At 31.4% G+C, this 18,131-nt stretch overlaps 1 protein-coding gene across 4 annotated transcripts in view; it reads right to left on the bottom strand.

Moving 5' to 3' along the window:
• LOC139486728 (phosphoribosylformylglycinamidine synthase-like) overlaps positions 1 to 18,131 on the bottom strand; it is a 132,506-nt gene that overhangs the window by 43,347 nt on the left and 71,028 nt on the right. For 2 of the 4 annotated variants that reach the window (XM_071271656.1, XM_071271657.1), the window contains 10 exons: positions 16,478 to 16,658; positions 16,124 to 16,207; positions 15,206 to 15,361; positions 14,336 to 14,449; positions 13,429 to 13,577; positions 10,646 to 10,862; positions 5,844 to 6,050; positions 4,638 to 4,787; positions 3,897 to 4,058; positions 505 to 2,860 (listed from right to left, as the gene is read on the bottom strand). The exons of 1 other annotated variant lie outside the window; for it this stretch is intronic. In XM_071271656.1, the coding sequence (XP_071127757.1) occupies positions 2,550 to 2,860; positions 3,897 to 4,058; positions 4,638 to 4,787; positions 5,844 to 6,050; positions 10,646 to 10,862; positions 13,429 to 13,577; positions 14,336 to 14,449; positions 15,206 to 15,361; positions 16,124 to 16,207; positions 16,478 to 16,658 (1,731 nt within the window). In that variant the 3' untranslated portion in view covers positions 505 to 2,549. Of the gene's footprint in view, positions 1 to 504; positions 2,861 to 3,896; positions 4,059 to 4,637; positions 4,788 to 5,843; positions 6,051 to 10,645; positions 10,863 to 13,428; positions 13,578 to 14,335; positions 14,450 to 15,205; positions 15,362 to 16,123; positions 16,208 to 16,477; positions 16,659 to 18,131 lie in introns of those variants that run through there. One more of the 4 variants, XM_071271658.1, reaches the window with a different exon arrangement.

Here is an 18,131-nt window from a genome sequence, read left to right as displayed (position 1 = left end):
GTATTCCTGTCAGATAATATTGTAATGTTTTTGCGGTATTATTGACATATAATCAGGTGGTTTTGCTAGCCATTTAACCAAGATTAACACACCATTTGTTCTGGAAATATCCTGTACCAAGTCTGGAGTATGGCAGTTATCAAATATACCGTTTCTATGCATGTTGGGCTTTGTTTGTGTGGCAATTCGGTGTTTCTGTTGTTCCGTTTTTCTTTCCTTTATTGATGTGTTTCCCTCGATTTTGGTTTGTGACCATATCTTCATTCAGGATGAACGATGGACAACAAACAATGCATTGTGAGCTCAAATTAACATAAACTCTTAGTTTTCACTTTTGCATACTATTTTTCTAATTGTGCAGAAAAGATTCAATTTAAAAAAAAAAAAAACAAGGGATTTCAGAAAAAAACAATGAGAAAATGTTTACACTTAGTCTGGTTTCTTCATACACTTTGACAAATACACAAGATTTGCTACTTTAAAATTATTACAAAGATAACACAATTTAAAATTTTTATAAGTTTAATAAAATAATTATCAAAAATATACCCTAGAACAAAAAGAATCTCAAATGTATCAATTAACATATTATTATATATAAATTCCCATTAATTGCTAAGACTATTTTTTTTATATCTAAATTGCTCTATTTATAGTTATCAATATCATGGTTTAGAACATGTCCATGAATTACAGTTTATTTGAGACATACTTAGAATATTAGCAATATGGAAATGATTCACAATTGCTATTAGTTGTGGCTACATATTCCATAAAATTAATACAGTGTGCCTGTAGTTGCCTTTCATGGGATGGGATTTTATGTTTATAGTGAGGAACCATTTTTTATGAATACATTACTTGTGATAATGTTTTTTTAAAAACACTGATACATGTAGTTCCATGTGAAGAAGGCAAAATCATGAAAAAGAAAAAAAAAAGAAAATAGTAGAACATTTTAACAAGAAACAAGACACATTTTAAAAATGGCACAAAGGTAGAATCAATACATCAATATTCATAATAGTTATTTACTAACAATAAACTATATCCAATCTCAATGATTTTACAGTATTTGGTCAAATTCATCAAGGCAGAAAAATAAATTGAGATTTATTTTTTGAGATCACAGATATATATCATATATTCATCACATATCACATCATTTCTAATCATGATTATTCAAGAAAAAATGTATGGACAGATAGCCAGGATTTTGTTTCTTAAAGCTGAGAGAGTTTCTAATAATAGAAATGAGGAGTAACAGATACGAAATCGGTACCCCACACACAAGCAAGGTAATGGAATGATACATTCCATGATTTATAAAGAAAACAGCACAATATATTAGGTGCTCATTGTAATTGTTTGGTGAAGATTTTGAGAAAGTTTCATTAAGTTCTGATTAGGGTGAAAGATACATAATATGTCATTTCAAAGTTATGATTATGATTATGATTATGTTTAAGCTACACAAAATTCCATGTAGCTGGTTAGAACCAGAATACAATGTGGAATATTTTCATATGGACAAAACAACTATTCTAATTAATTGCAAACCAACAAGACTTTTTATAAAAGCTACAAAAAATGTTGTGAAAACAACTTACTTTAGTAATAGAGAGGTGTAAAAAAACATAATTTAATTTATGATTGAAACATTGCCAAGTTTCCTAAATGGCTTGATAAAACCTGATATATATATATGCAATCACTGAAAAAGTGTAATTTACCATGCATCAGTGTTTTAAACACGGACATGTGATCATACAATGTATCTGTAAGATGACCTTGGATGTTAAATTGAATGTTTAGCATTGACATATATAATTTAAATCATATTGACTTATGTTTAATGAAAGGAAGCTGATATACTATCTGAGAAACATAATTACATTCAAACGCCACGTTATATTTTAGTTAGTTGCTTTGTCAGAAATAACCTTAATTGCCTGTTTGTCATTTTTGTGTAAAAAAACCATTTCATGTCAATATGAAAATGTGTTCAAATCAACTACATGTTGTTTAATTTCAAATTATTTTCTGAATTATATACATGACGATAATCTATTGTTTTTTTTTCAACATCTAATCTGAAATGTATGAAACAACTCCCTGAGGATGACATTGATTTTTTTTAAATGCTATGTTATGTTTTTGTCACATTAATTGATGTTGTTTCTCTTCAACTTTTTCAAAACAACTTGTAAATTTTGCTGTTTTTGTAAAACAAAGCAAAAATACTAGAGTTAATTTCCCAAAACATATGGTATGCTTGGTGCTTCTTTTTATCAAAACAATTTAATAAATACAAAACTTTAAACTTTTATGTAGATCAGTCTAATATTTAATAGTCAATGCAAAAGCTATTTTTGTTTATTGATGAATTGGATGAGTTTACTGTGCACTGATAATTCAGACCACCTTTACAACAATTATAATGAGATTCATTAAACCGTACAAATAACAATTTTTCTACAATATCATTGTCATTAATTCATTCAAATAAAAATGCTCATAAAAATCTACGTTAAACACAACCATAAATATCAAACTTGTTCAACACACCAGTCAAAAGCATTCTGGAACATTTTATACCATGGAGAAACATCTAATTTCTCCTTCATTCCAAAGGGCATCCAGGGGCACTGCCACGGCAAGAAACATCGTTCAGGGTGAGGCATAATAGCTAAGTGACGACCATCCTCCGAACAGAGAGCAGCAATGCCATCTGGTGACCCATTAGGATTGAACGGATAAACAACAGTAGGATTTCCAGAATCATCGACGTATCGGACAGGAGCCAAGTTCATTCGTAACACATCATTTTGGATGTCTGGTGTTTTGAATATCATTTTACCTGTAAATCATACAAGAAATGGAATGATAGTTCAGTACTTCAGATAGTTCAAATTTAAATGTGTGAAATCATTAATGCAATTTCTTTATTACAATCAATAATACTTATTAACAAATGCAATGTCGGAACAATGTTAAACAAAAATAAAGCGACTAGAGCCTGATAAATTATGCTTAAAACAAAAAAGACAGCATGTTTAATATGTCAATTCCAAACCTTATATCAATGGTGTAGTAAAAGGCCTCTGTTAAATTATAGCTAATTAGGAATCAATCATTTAACTTCAATGCAGGTATTGTTTTGTTATCTGAATCAGTTTTTTGTTCATGCAAGACAAGAACATTTTATTTCAACACTATTAAATTGAAGATGATAAGATTGTGACTTGGACATATCATCTTTACAACAGAATTTACAGGATCCATTGCACCTACATACCAAGAATTATTGGTCTACCATAAATACATATGTAAATGGTCTAGAATTAATCTTTTATAAACCCTCTCAACATATTAGTTTAAAACATATGCTCTCAAATAACTTGATCTGCATGCAGACTGATGCAAAAACATAATATCATTAACATGTTTTCATAGAAGATCGTAAATTTTCAACATTGATACACCAAACTGAAAACTCTACATATAATTTTAGGTCACTAAAATATTATCAAGGGAGTATATATATATAATGTATTTAAGTCAAAGATGCTACATGACATTGTGGAATAGTCATTTTATTTTGTGTTCATCCTTGCAGATACCCCCTGTATACCCCTTATTGTGATGCATGGCTGCTAGTACAACTAATTACAAACTGGATCATAAAACATATTTTGATACGAATTAAAATATTTAATGAATTCTACCGTGGTTATGATACTATTGTTAAATAAAAAAAGTGGTATAAAAACAGAGATATCTTCCTGACATTTGTCATAAGTGAGACAATTATAACTATGAATTTACAATTACTGTGCAACTATAACTATGTATTTTAATCTCATAATTTTTAGAGGTTATTCAAAGTTACCTACCTTCTCCGTGGGCACTCCACATACCAAACACTGTACCTTCCATACCACGGAACATGATAGATGGACTCGTTTGAACTCTCACAGTTACAAATCTACACTCAAATCTGCCAGACTCGTTATGGTCTAAAAATACACCTTGCCCTACTCCACTAGACACATTCTCTGAAACGAAAGGATATTAAAGCTTGATTATTCATAGTAAAATTAAATATGTCATCAAACAAACAGACTATTTACCAAACCATTCCTTCTAAAAGTCAGCTGGGTTGTAATGAATGCCTTCCAGATTTATACCCTCGGCTATCTAATCAAGAAGCCACAGCTACACATGAAACAGACAATCTTTAGATACACCTTAACTCATTCTTAAAAATACATTTCTAATCTTTATCTTAAGCTACATTATCAAGTTAACTTTTATTCACTAGCATCAATTTCTGGTCCTAAATTGGTTCCTGATAATAAATTCATGATCTGTAACTTGAGCTACACAATCAAGTAGACCCTTTAGCTGGTATATATTACATAATCCTAAGCAGATTCCCTGAAAATACTTTTCTGATCTTTATCTTTCATTGTTGCTTTACAAATAAAGTAGATCCTTTTAACTGGTCAACCATTTCAAAGTCCTTAACTGATTCCTGATAGATAACTTTCAGATCTTCATCTTGAGCTAAACAATTAAGTAAACCAATTAACTGGTATCCATTTCTCACTCCTTATCTGCTTCCTAATAAATACCTTTCTGGTCTTCATCTTGAGCTACCCAATCAAGTAGACCCATTAACTGGCATCCATTACAAACTCCTAAACTGAAAGTGTCAGGGCGATTCCTGAACTTTAGAAACTGTTCTCTGATGTTCTGATTAAATAAAATTGATGCTGCCCAGCCTACAATAAAATATAGCTTACTATCATTTTCACAAACACGGGTATTACAATGTAAAATAATCTTTCTCTGGTCTCAGTTACAATGGGGTGGTTTCTCATACTCAATACTGAAACAAATGTTTTGCTAGGTAACTAAGACAACAAAATGTGTGGCATTTGATATTGGAAGGTATTTTTCAGTACAAAATGAATTTGTTATTGTACTCAACTGCTTTCCCTACATGGTGACCCAAGACTTCAGATATATCTCTTTCTGATTATAAATTCGAACTAGCAGATTCTTATTCTTGTACTTTAAACAGATTAAGTATTGATAAAAGTTACCTTGTTATCTTCAACACACTTAGAAAACCTCAAGTATTTTTCTTTATAAAAAGATGACATTTTAAAAATTATGCAATCAGAGTCAAAATATTGCCTTTGGAATCTGTGTCTAACATTCAATTGGATGGAAAGTGTAATAATTCCTTCAATGACCTTCCATTTGCTGATTTCAATAGCAAAGAATATAAACAATCAGCAATTATATATGATAGCAGAATAACTGTTGTCAAGTATCATGTATAGCAGTGATTTATTTGAAGATGAATACAGGTATGCCTTATAGCATATTTCTGGCCTCATCTACAGACTAAGTGGTTTAAGAGATCAAAGACAATAGAGACAGATGACAATCGATTGCAAAAGATGAACTAAAAACAGATGAGCTTATCTTCCCAATGAATAGCGTTAGTTCTTTCATGCAATTTGACATTATTTTAATGTAAACATTATCTATCCTCCTCATTTTAAGATGGTTACACGAGTACACAACCTTTATAAAGTATAATTTTTAAATCACTTATTGGATATATAATTGGAGTCAGAAACCTCAGACCATGAGACACATATAAAAGATATGTAGTTCTAGTGAATTCCTACACTTATTTTTACAATCCTTAGGTTTTTTTTTAAAATAAAAAGAGATACTGATGTGTAATTCAATTTATGAGGGTAACACTAGTCATATTTTCAAAATTATAACTGAAATATGTTTTCTTTCCATACAAAACCTACCTTTAGCAGATCCACATACATCACCATAGCTAAATCCACCAACAAAAACAACTCCTCTGAACTGATCAAGAGTTATCTTTCCTGAACACATATCCTGCATGTTGACATCCCAAACTTCAAAGCCTGCCATGTGTAATACAGCGGCCATTTCTCTGTCACTATTACTACCCTCCTCACGTAAAACTGCTACCTTGATCGGTGGTATACCTAGTAAAATATGGATATCATTATTACACATATTTACTACACTCCCGACGTAAAACTGCTACCTTGATCGGTGGTTTACCTAGTAAAATATGGATATCATGATTACATTAAACCACTTTTAAAAGTAACATTATAATAACTGATAACATTTGAAAAACTGTCAAAGCAAACTTGAGTTGTAATTTGAAATAACTCACATTCAAGAATATAAATTTGGATTAATTTAAATGGAAAACTATAATTTAGCTTTTTTATCCCAATTGTCCATACTTATTCCTTATATTATGATAAAATGAAAAACATTTTTTCTAGAGGTTGTTGTGTAAACATGGGCAACTATCTCACAAACTGAATATCAAATCTTTCATAATGTTATATAAAGTTTGTGCGTCACCAACCCAGCATCAGATTGAGAGATTTTAGTGGTAAAAATAATGAACCAATATTATTTAACACATGATATTTTGCTGAATTCTATTTCATTCTATTTTAAACATTTTTTCAAAGCTCTAATGGAATGCACAATTTTTTTTCTCATGCAATAGATTTGTAATAATATGTGCCTCTTGTTTTTTCCCAATTTAATCTTTCTTTGGACCAAAGTATAACTTCATCACATGCATTTGTAATATACATGAATAGATTTTTAACAGCATGTTTACAAACATTACAAAAGTAGTTTCAACAACATGGTTTATCAAATTGTAGAGTGTAGACCAAGGAAAAAATTACCTATTTATGGGTTTACTTTTCTCCCATAAGTAATTTTAAGGAAATTTATTGATTTTAAAACACAAATTTTGAGCTCAAATCAGTTTTTTTGTATGGTTTGGTTTATTTTGTTTACAAACATAATATTTTAAAACAGTACAAAGCAGAGTTACTGTTCCTTATATTCCCTTTTCTCAATTTGTTTTTATAGTTCAAAGATGCAGAATATTTGTTTATTCATAGTTGTATACAAGTTAAACAATGGCTGACTCTGTCAATATAGAACTCTTCAAAGCAATATACAGAATATGAAGCAAATAAATCTAATAATAAGTGTAAATTCATACCACAGAGAAAATAAGTAGTGCAAATCTGTAGACATATATATAATTCAGCCTCTATAATTTATAAGCTAGGTCCGAAGTGATGGATTATCCTGTGTTATATATACACCATCACACCACATGACCGGTGTAATTTTTACTCTTTATATGAAGGGATTTTTTTTCTTACTACCATTTAAAATATTATCACTGTATATGTCCAACTATATATAAACATTTTGCTATAAATAGACAAATATTATTGCAATCTTAAGATTAATTTAATGTGAAGATTTCTAAAGATAGATATGTTTTCTCTCATCATCATTTCTTCATATATTCAAAACAAAAAATCTATCGATTTCAAAACATCAAAATCTGAATCAAAAACATGAATAATATATTGGTTTCAGGTTAGACCTTATTCATCTATTTATAGGATAGTTATTTCATACACTTGGTCTATTTATAGGTTAGGTTATTACACATGATCTATTTAAAGGTTTTGTTTACACAATGTTGTTACAGGTTTTCACTAAAGTTTAGAGATGGCTTTTTTCTATTTTTTGTTTATATAAAGTGTCTTAACAACTTTTATCTATTCATATCATTATTTTTACTTTTTTTCTCTGAACAGAGTTATTGCTCCTGAATCTTTGAGCTCCAGAATTAAAGATTTATTTGTGTACATAGTACTTAATTCATAGATTGTTACTTAGCAAAAGGATTAAATATTGTTCCATTCACCATCAGCACACTTTAACACTAAAATATCACAAAATAATGATACAGTTGTAATGAAAAGTAAACAACAATACTACAGGAAGTAAAATATATACGAATTGTAGAGTATAAATCAAGATCAATACACTATACTGATGGTTAGGTCCGGAGTGATGGGTTACCCAATCAAATTCTTAATAGACCATCACACAATTAGACCGGCTGTTCTTTTTGACTATTTCAAGACAATGAAATTAAAAACATTGCAGTGTTTGAAATATATACTAGGGTATTTTGCAGTCTTTAAATTGAATAAGAGAATCTGAATTATAATTACCTTTCATGAAAGTTGATTGAACTGAATTTTGATTACTAATTAAAATGAGTGGAATAATTAACAATAATTATAATTTCATCATTCATCAAGTTACCTGTCACACCCATTCAAAATTAAATCTGTAGTTATATAATGCAAAATAACAAACATGACAAAGCAAGTAGCCCCATGCAGTTAAATAAGTGTGAAAAGGTGAATTAGTAATAGTATCAAGAGACAACCTCTATTGTCTTACTCATCTCCAGAAATACACATGTAGGAGATATCATGAAGAGTACCTCTGAAGTGGCATGTATGTGGCATCTTATAACATCTTATTTCACTATTGGACCCCTTTAATCAAACGTAACAGAACAACAACTTCACAGCTGATCTTTTATAATTGACAACCATCTCTTATTTAGTCATTATTAAATTAAAAACTAATAAAACAAGAATATGTGTCCAGAGGAATAAAAACTTAAAAACATTTCCCATGTTCAGTGTACTGCAAATATATATGTCAAAACCCCAATTAGACATGTATCTTAAAAAGTTAATATCACTTTTAAGATGTGTTTTAAGTGTCAAGTTGATTACAACATAATGTACAATACTTTTAACCTGATATGGCTTAAATGAACTAACAGACTTAGGCAAGACCAGAAAACATAAAAAAAAAAGCCTCCTATTGAAGGTGGTGTCTACTGTTTTCATGTTGAAGAGTCCAACCATGCAAAATCAGTTGAAGGTTTTAGTTCAAGATAGTTTATCATGTAATTGCAAAAACTAACTGTTTGTACAAGTTTAGTAAGATGTGAATATCTATGTTCTCCCCTGTAACCAAGATAGTGTTCACTGCAGTGGCGGATCCATAAATTTTCATAAGTGGGGGCCCACTGACTGACCTAAGAGGGGGCCCGCTCCAGTCACGCTTCAGTGATTCCCTATATAAGCAACCAAATTTTTTCCAAAAAAGGGGGGGCCGCCCCCCCCCCCCCTAAATCCGCCTCTGCACTGTGTTAAGATTTATCAATATCTGTTTAGCTTATTTGTGATTAAAATGCAGACAAATCCAAAACTATAGGCTCTCAAGAGCCTGTGTCGCTCACCTGTATTTACTAATACTTTGGAAATCATGTAAAACAAGGTTAAAATAATAATTAATAGTCTTACATATTAGATATCTAAGATATTAACAAAAAACTGCAAAATTTTCGTGAAATTACTAACTCAGGGGCAGCAACCGAACCCAACAACAGGTTGTCAGATTTGTCTGAAAATTTCAGAGCAGAAAAATCTAAATCCGATAAACATTTTTGCTACCTATCAGATTTGCTCTAAATGCTTTAGTTGCAGAGATATGAACCAAAAACTGCATTTTACCGCTATGTTCTATTATCAACTATGTCAGCTATGATGGTTGGAAGGCAGGGTCATCAAACACTTTTTTTTAAAACTAAATACCCTAAAAAGGATTATGAACAAGTATGGTGATATTTGTCTCAGTAGTTTCAGAGGAGAAGATTTTTGTGAAAGATTACAAAAATTTACGAAAAATTATTAACAACAATGTGTCCCCAGTACAGGGATGCCCCACTCGCACTATTATTTTCTATGTTCAGTGGACCGTGAAATAGGTGTCAAAACTCTAATTTGACATTAAAATTAGACAGATCATGTCATAAGGAACATATCTACTAAGTTTCAGGTTGATTGAACTTCAACTTCATCAAAAACTACAACGACCAAAAACTTTAACATGAAACTGGATAGAAGAACGAAACGAACGGACGAACAGACACACAGACCAGAAAACATAATGCCCCTCTTCTATCGTAGGTGGGGCATAAAAAATGACAATAAAGGGCAATAACTTCTTAAGGACTGACATTCAGTATAGAGTAACTGAAAATTCAAATTTTAGGACAAAAATATTTTTAACAAGAATGTGTCCAAAGTACACGGATGCCCCACTCGCACTTTCATTTTCCATGTTCAATGGACCGTGAAATTGGATAAAAAATATAATTAGGCATTAAAATGAGAAAGATAATATCATAGGGAACATATGTACTAAGTTTCAAGTTGATTGGACTTCAACTTCATCAAAAACTACCTTGACCAAAAACTTTAACCTGAAACATGCACTTTCATTTTCTATGTTCAGTGGACCGTGAAATTGGGGTCAAAAGTTTAATTTGGCTTTAAACTTAGAAGGATCATATCATAAGGAACATGTGTACTAAGTTTCAAGTTGATTGGACTTCAACTTCATCAAAAACTACCTTGACCAAAAACCTGACGCGGGACAGACGGACGAACGAACGAACAGACGGACGAACGGACGCACAGACCAGAAAACATAATGCCCCTCTACTATCGTAGGTGGGGCATAAAAATTTTATAAACAATAAAATTGAGAATGGAAACGTGGAATGTTTCAAAAAGACAACAACCAACCAAAGAGCTTTGTATTGTAAATGTCTTAAAGTGAAGTGAGTTAATATACCAACACATACTTGGTGGTCTACCTCTGGGAACAAAACTGATGATTTCTGATTCAAACGGTATATGATAAGGAGGCTCTAGCCTCTCTTTCAATCCTTGCTGTTCCTGCTGTACACACTGGTAGTCTGTTTGAAAACGCTCTAACTGGAAGCTGGTTTCTTCCCAAATATCTCTGAGAACTGTCATGTCTTCATGTAATACCTCCTGTTTGTTTACCGATATAGCTATCTGAAATGGAGAAATAGGTTACTGACAAACATTTACATTTACTAGAGGATATAAATTGATCATTTTATTTCTTTTGTCTTCCTATATGTACATCTATGTTCTTTCTCTATCTCTTATTTAACTCTATTTCATACCATTTTCACCATCAAGCTGATTAAGAAATTAGATCTAGAATTTTCAAAACTTGGACTGATTGATTAATTGATGTTTAATGCCACTTTCACACCTGTTGTTTATCCAATGATTGTCAGATTTTATTGGTGGATGAAGCTAGAGTGTCAAGAAAAAAACATTAGCCTTCTATAAGAACACTGAAACTCTTAAAAATCGAGATGGAGCTTTGGTATTCTCCCAATACAAAAGGATCCATGGACACTCTCTTCCTATTATAATATAACAGTAATTCTAATGCAATTATTTTGTATCAATGGTTCTGATTGGATGACAGTTAGCGTAAAATTCTCTATCTCCTTGTCTGTAACTAAGGAAGCCGACATTTTGAATTGCTGAATGTATTGACATGTAATTTTTACAATAATAAGCAAAAAGACTCATAGGTTGCACCTACAAATCTTCTTTTTATCAAATTTTATTACATTTTGAAGCAGCACAGAAGCCAGAAAACCCCCGGTGTTAATGTTTGACGCCAGAAGCATACCTATGACGTCACCTAGTGTAGGGACCAAAGCAGATAACATCTTTTTGCAGAATTTTCTTTAATGAAGATTTTACACTGAAATAATGAAATTTAATTATGAACTTGTTTTGCATTAGAAAAGAGATAACTGTATTGTATTTGAAGCTTTGTGGACGTCCATTGGTAGTTTTACTGTCGCAAATACATGTTTACCTGTCTCTGCTACGCGTCTCCAAGTAAACTAAATTTGCGACAGTAAAACTACGGATGGACATCCTTAAAGCTTCAAATACAATACAGTTATCTCTTAAATGTAACCAGGTGCTCTGCAGAGCGCAGCTTTATACAACCGCAGATGTCAAACCCTGAACAATTGGGGCAAGTATGGACACAACATTCAAGCTTCATACAGCTCTGAATTTGGATTGTGATAAAATTTTTGACATAATATGAGTTTCTGACACAAAACAAATGTCAAGATCTTACAAATCTATTGCGCAATATTGTGCAATTAAAAATTTCTTCTTCAAACTTTTCAAAAATTTGGAATTGGAGAAATTTGAAAAAAAATATTACTACCAAGCCCCTTTTTTAGCAATTAGTCCAAAAACTGACATTCCTTCATACATAATTTACAAAAAGTGTAAGGGAGGTATATCTGAACATTGTATGTTAAATGTTTTTGAGTTACCTCCCTTTCACTGCTTTTAAATTGTCTTAATTGTCCATTGACCAAAAAAACCTAGTTTTCCCCCCTTTTTTGCCCCTAATTCCAAAACATATTAAGTCATAACCCCCACAGTCAATACTAACCATCCCTTCATGGTATAGAAACTTGTGAAATAATTTCAGAGAGATTCATACACTTAAACACAAGTTATTGTTTGAAAACTGCAAAAATGCTCATTTTGGGCACCCCTTTTGGCCCTTTATTACTGAACTATTGGGACCATAACCCCTTAAATCTATCCCAACCTTCCTTTAAAGGTATTGAACCTTCTGGTAAAAATTTATAGAGATCCATTCATTAAAACTTAAGTTATTGCCTGGAAACTAAATGCGTCTTCGAACAAAGATGCAGATGACAGTAGCATTATACGACGCAAAATATTTTTTGCGGTCGTATAAAAATCACAAGAGTAAAACAGTTAAGATCAACTATTAATGCACATGCAACAAATCCCTGTCTTTAAAAAACTATAACTGTGACCAGGAGACCATGGCAGTTCACCAAATCGCTTATGTCAAATGTCTCACCATTCATTTTTATTTTTAAAGTCTTAAAAATAAGGATTTTTCTAGTACTGACTACTAGGCTAATGAAACCTTTGGATACTATCAGGATTATGTACAGTGGGTCACTGGGCTTATTTTCACGTTACACATTGTTCAAAATTGACAGAATTTGTATAGATTATGCATGAAAAAAAAATTCTGCAATAAAGTGTAATCTACACCATAGAATTTTGTGATAAAATATGAGAAGATGGCTTTAATAGTATGCTTTCAGTTAAGAAAGAGAAACAATGGGGTCACCGGACCCGCTTTCTTGCTTCATTATAAAACATGTAAATTTCTAACACTTTCTATTGGAAAAGTACCTTAATCTAAATTATCTGCCCTTGCATTTGAGTTGCCTCCCCTTATGTGGCAAAGTTGGAAAAAAAATGATCAAACAAAAGTTTTCTGTTTTTTGTAAAATACAACCATAAATATGATAAAACATGTCATTTTCTATATTGAAGTGGAAGTTCTCACACCTGAATTACCTGCTACTACCTGCTACTCAAAAATTTGCACATTCTATTAAAGATCTAGACCTTGTTTTCTGGTATTTCCAAATCCAAGATGGAGGAGGACACCCTATCTACCTTAAATTAGGATCTTCATTTGAAGAGTCAATTCAAAACTTTAACTTTCTGTACTTACCTTTTTGGTATCTTTTGTGGAATGTCCAATAAAAAAACAAGGAATATTTACTGCAGAAAAGCCATCTAAAACTTCTTGTTCATTTTTCTTTGATACTTCAAATACAAAACCAAGTTCTTCAGCAAACAACAAATCAATGAATGGTACATCTGAAAAATAAGAATAAAGCATATCATTTTATATTTTCAACTTTCAATGTTTTTCAATACTTTTTATTACCTAATACTGCTTTTTATTGAATTTAATTATTTAATCTTATAGAAACCATCATAAAAAAGTTATATTTTTGAAGAAAATGAAAAAAAATGGAAAATGCCATCTGTGCTTATTTGTTACAAATTTCATCTTCATATAAAACTTGGGACTATTATACTAACTTTTATAATAGTTTATAAAGCATTAGAAACATTCATTAATTTATTGTGTAGAAGATCTTATTTAAAAGCTGTTGGTATTTCTTGGCCACTTCATCAATGGGAAGGTATAGTTTCATATATATTTTAGGATGAAAAACTTCATTTTATGAATATTTCTGAAGAGGCAATGCTGATTGCATCTTGTATCCCTGAATTTAGCTGACATTTATGAGTTCAATCACACATTGATTTCCTTGTACATTGCTGCTATTAGTCAAAAACTATGAAGTGACAGGAACCCCTAAACATGGTTGGCATTCCTTTTATTTTACAAAAAGAAGGCACTACAAAACGAGGAGCCATTACAATTCAACATACATCAGCTACTTTTCAATAATGCTAAATGGTAATACTGACCTTCCACATTTATATCAGTAATGCAAACTTGTCTTACCAGAATCTCTACAAATTTGCTAATATATCTCCCAATATGACATGTAAGCTCCATCCTACTTTAATCATAAGAAATATCAATGTAAAATATATCATACCTGCATCACAAGAAATGTCAATGTCTAGTCCACAGTTACCAGCAAAGGACATCTCTAAAATACATGTTATTAATCCTCCATCACTTATATCATGACCAGAAACCAACTTCCTGTCTGAAATGGAATGGTCTAAGTGGTTAACAATGATATTCCTGACTAATACAGTTTTGTCTTTGCACCTTTTCTAATAATTTTATTTCGATTTTTAACCACCTCTTTTTGGTAATTGGGGGAAATGTTCTTGAAGGGGCCATCAAGAGCAATTCACTACAATTATAGGGGGCTAACAACATGGATTACCTATGTACACCTTGCACTGTCTGTAGAAATTTTTAAGATGATTTTCCATAAATAAAGTGTTACCTGCAATATTAATGCAACTAATAACCATGTAATTAGGGATTTCAAAATGTCTTCCATATTTTGCTATTTGTAAGCTTAAGGAACCAAGGGTGAAAGAAGCTAGAGAACTTAATATTCTATTACTTCCATGCAACTTAAAACCTACTTTTTATTTTATTTTCAAAAGAATAACATGTATTTATGTATGATAAATGTTTTGGAGGTTGACGTCCATTTTCACAATTTTATTCAGGGGCCAGCTGAGGACCACCTCAAGTTATGCGTGATTTTCTTTCTGCGTTAAAGACCCCTTGGTGACCTTTGCTGTTATCTGCTTTTTGTTCAGATTGGTGCCTCTTTGACATATTCCCTGTTTCCTTTCTGAAATTTGACTATACATACATTTGTATGTTCTGTTTATAAACCTACCTTTGATAAGTTTCAGTGTGGTGCCTCTTTGACATATTCCCTGTTTCCTTTTTGAAATTTTACTATACATACATTTGTATGTTCTGTTAGTAAACCTACCTTTGATAAGTTTCTGTGTGAGAATGAAGGCACTAACAAACATATCCGGGTCATCTAGGTCTGGTGAGATGTTACCTAACTGACCATAACAATGAGCTAATGAAGATCCTCCTAACCTATGTTTACCACAACTCAAGTCTATGTACAGTAAACTGCCTACAATAAATATATATTCATAACAAAATTTAACCTTAAGGCCAAAAATCATTTGAGCTGCAGAACGAGAAGCACTTCCTTGATTTACATTCAAACACTGTTTGTATAATATGTAAACGGAAATCCTGATAAACCAAAGCATACTACATATACATTTTGAATATAAATAAGGCCGTTAAGTTTTCTCGTTTGAATTGTTTAACATTGTCATTCTTGGCCTTTTATAACAGACTATGCGGTATGGGCTTTGCTCATTTTTGAAGGTCATAAGGTGACCTATAGTTTTTAATTTCTGTGTCATTTTGGTCTCTTGTGGACAGTTGTCTCATTGGCAATCATACCACATCTTCTTTTTTATATACACTAAACATTAAGAATCTTGTGTTTTTCCTGCTAACTGCTTCATCACGGATTTTTAATTTCTAAATATTTTCTATCATCATGCATATCATAGTATGTCATTATGGATAATGAACCTTGAATATACATTTAATAATGTGATACATGACTGAGAATACAAAGGTTTTCATTAAATGATATGAGCAGGAAAGGAATGTAGTTTTCAATAAGTTTGATTGCAATCATTATCCTTCCATCATAGTATTTGGTATTTGAATGCCACCATGGCAATAGCCAATATATTTTATCTAAATTTTTGTAAGGGGGCTAGTTTAAAGCATAGAAAGATTGGTAGAACCTACTTGAAACTGAGATGAAACAATATTTGAAGGATTTTTAGTTTTTCAAACTATGAAAACTAACCTTGACCATCTGGACATTTGAGATCTGGTGTAACAGTGGCCGTTATATCTGGACATCCTGCATACACTGATATCACCAAAGTACCTGTAAATATACATAATACTTCTAATGCTGCAATTAATTCATTTTAGATATATGTAAAACAAACACTAGCGTTGTAACCCAAATATACAAAACATTTCAAATGGTGCAATTAATTCATTTTAGATAAATGTAAAATCACACCAGCATTACAACCCAAATATTCAAATAAGTATAAGATTACAACAATCACTTTATGTTAGAACATTTTTTTTTTTTTTTTGGTTTTGATAAAGAATTAAGATTCTACAAATTTAATATTAATTTACCAACCAGGTGCTTTAACAGTTTCATCCCCCACCCTGGCAGCCATACTGAGTGAATCTTTGCCTCCATCAACAGCTATACCAAGTTTTTTCATGACATCACACATAGCTGTACAGGCATCCAGTAATGCTGCCCCTTCACCTGGTAACTTTGCTGGCCACATCCAGTTCCCACTACATTTCACATCCTACAATTATCAAATGGCTACAGTTCCTTTATTGTAATGTATCAATTTTCAACCTATTCTATGTTTTTGATTCCTTATAAGTAAGATCCCTACCTATGGTAATTGAAAACTAGGGGCCCTAAAGAGCCTGTGTCACTCATCTTGGTCTAGGTTCATATTAAAAATTGAAGACAAAAGTAAAAGTTTATCCCAAATTTTTTTTTCGTTAATCTTATATCGCTGATCATTTAGTCTATTCAGTTTCTCTCTATCTTCTTTAGTTTTTGCTCAAAACACAAAAGCAGGTCAATAAAAAAAAACTCATTTAACAGCAACCACTCCTATAAAGAGTGGCACTTTACTAACTTTATCAGCAAAATTTGACTTGTTATTACATCTTCCCTTGCTGATAATGAAAATGATAAAAATTGTCAATAAAGGGCAATTACATTGGAGTCATCGGATGAATTCCTCCATATTATCAGGTCGATCTCTTCATTTTGAATATTTCTGCTTTATATTTCAGATTTTCTTTTCACATGAAAATTCAATATGGAAATATTGTCTTTCCATGAAAATAACATGTAAAAGTTAGTCTGTGCAAGTTAGAAACTTAAAGATATATATTCTTAAAAAAAATAGGTATCTTTTCATAATTTTTTATACTAGAAAAAGGTCGTCTTGATTTTTGTACCTGTATTTGCTGTCTTCTTGATCTAGTCACATTAAATGTGTCAATCAGGATAAGGTCCTTTTAAATTTTCTTAGTTATAACTTCATTTCAAAAGTGCCAATCTTTGCTGCACATTGGTAGATTCTTTATTATCCCCCCCCCCCCTGACTTTCACTGATCTAACTGCATTTATTTACAAATAAATAGCATGTTCAAGAGAGGTTTACAGTCAGTTAATGTTTGTATTCCAGGAATTTCTTTTTAGCATATAGCAACATCTTAATCCAATGTCACACCAAGTTCCTATAGTCTTCTGTTATCATCATGTTTTCTATTTAAGAAGGGAAATGATAACATTAAATGAATAAAGTTTCGTTTTTAGTTTTGTCAATAGATTTTCTCACTTTATTTTTGGCTATACTTTTAAGATTTGGCTATACTTTTTGGACTTTATGGATTATAGCTCTTTGTCTTTAATATAAGCTTTGGATTTCAAATATTTTGGTCACGAGCATCACTGAAGAGACATGTATTGTCGAAATGCGCATCTGGTGCAGGAAATTGGTACAGTTAATGTTATTTTTGTAATATTTCCTGATCATCAATACAGTGAAAGTAATGAATTTAATATAGTTAATATTTGCTGCTTACAACCCCAATACAAGCACATGCTGCAACAATTCATAATAGAGCCTTCACAATGTTTTTAAAGTAAAATAAAACAGTAAAAATAAAAAAAGAACTTAACTTGTATTGTAATTAACCACTTGACTCAAAAGAAAACTAATAATAAAACATCAATTTAAAGATATACTAGTATT

This window comes from Mytilus edulis, chromosome 8 (genome assembly GCF_963676685.1).
Source record: "Mytilus edulis chromosome 8, xbMytEdul2.2, whole genome shotgun sequence".
NCBI lineage: Eukaryota > Metazoa > Mollusca > Bivalvia > Mytilida > Mytilidae > Mytilus > Mytilus edulis.
The sequence above is the reverse complement of the archived record's forward strand: the minus strand, read 5'-3'. Positions and strand labels throughout refer to the sequence as shown.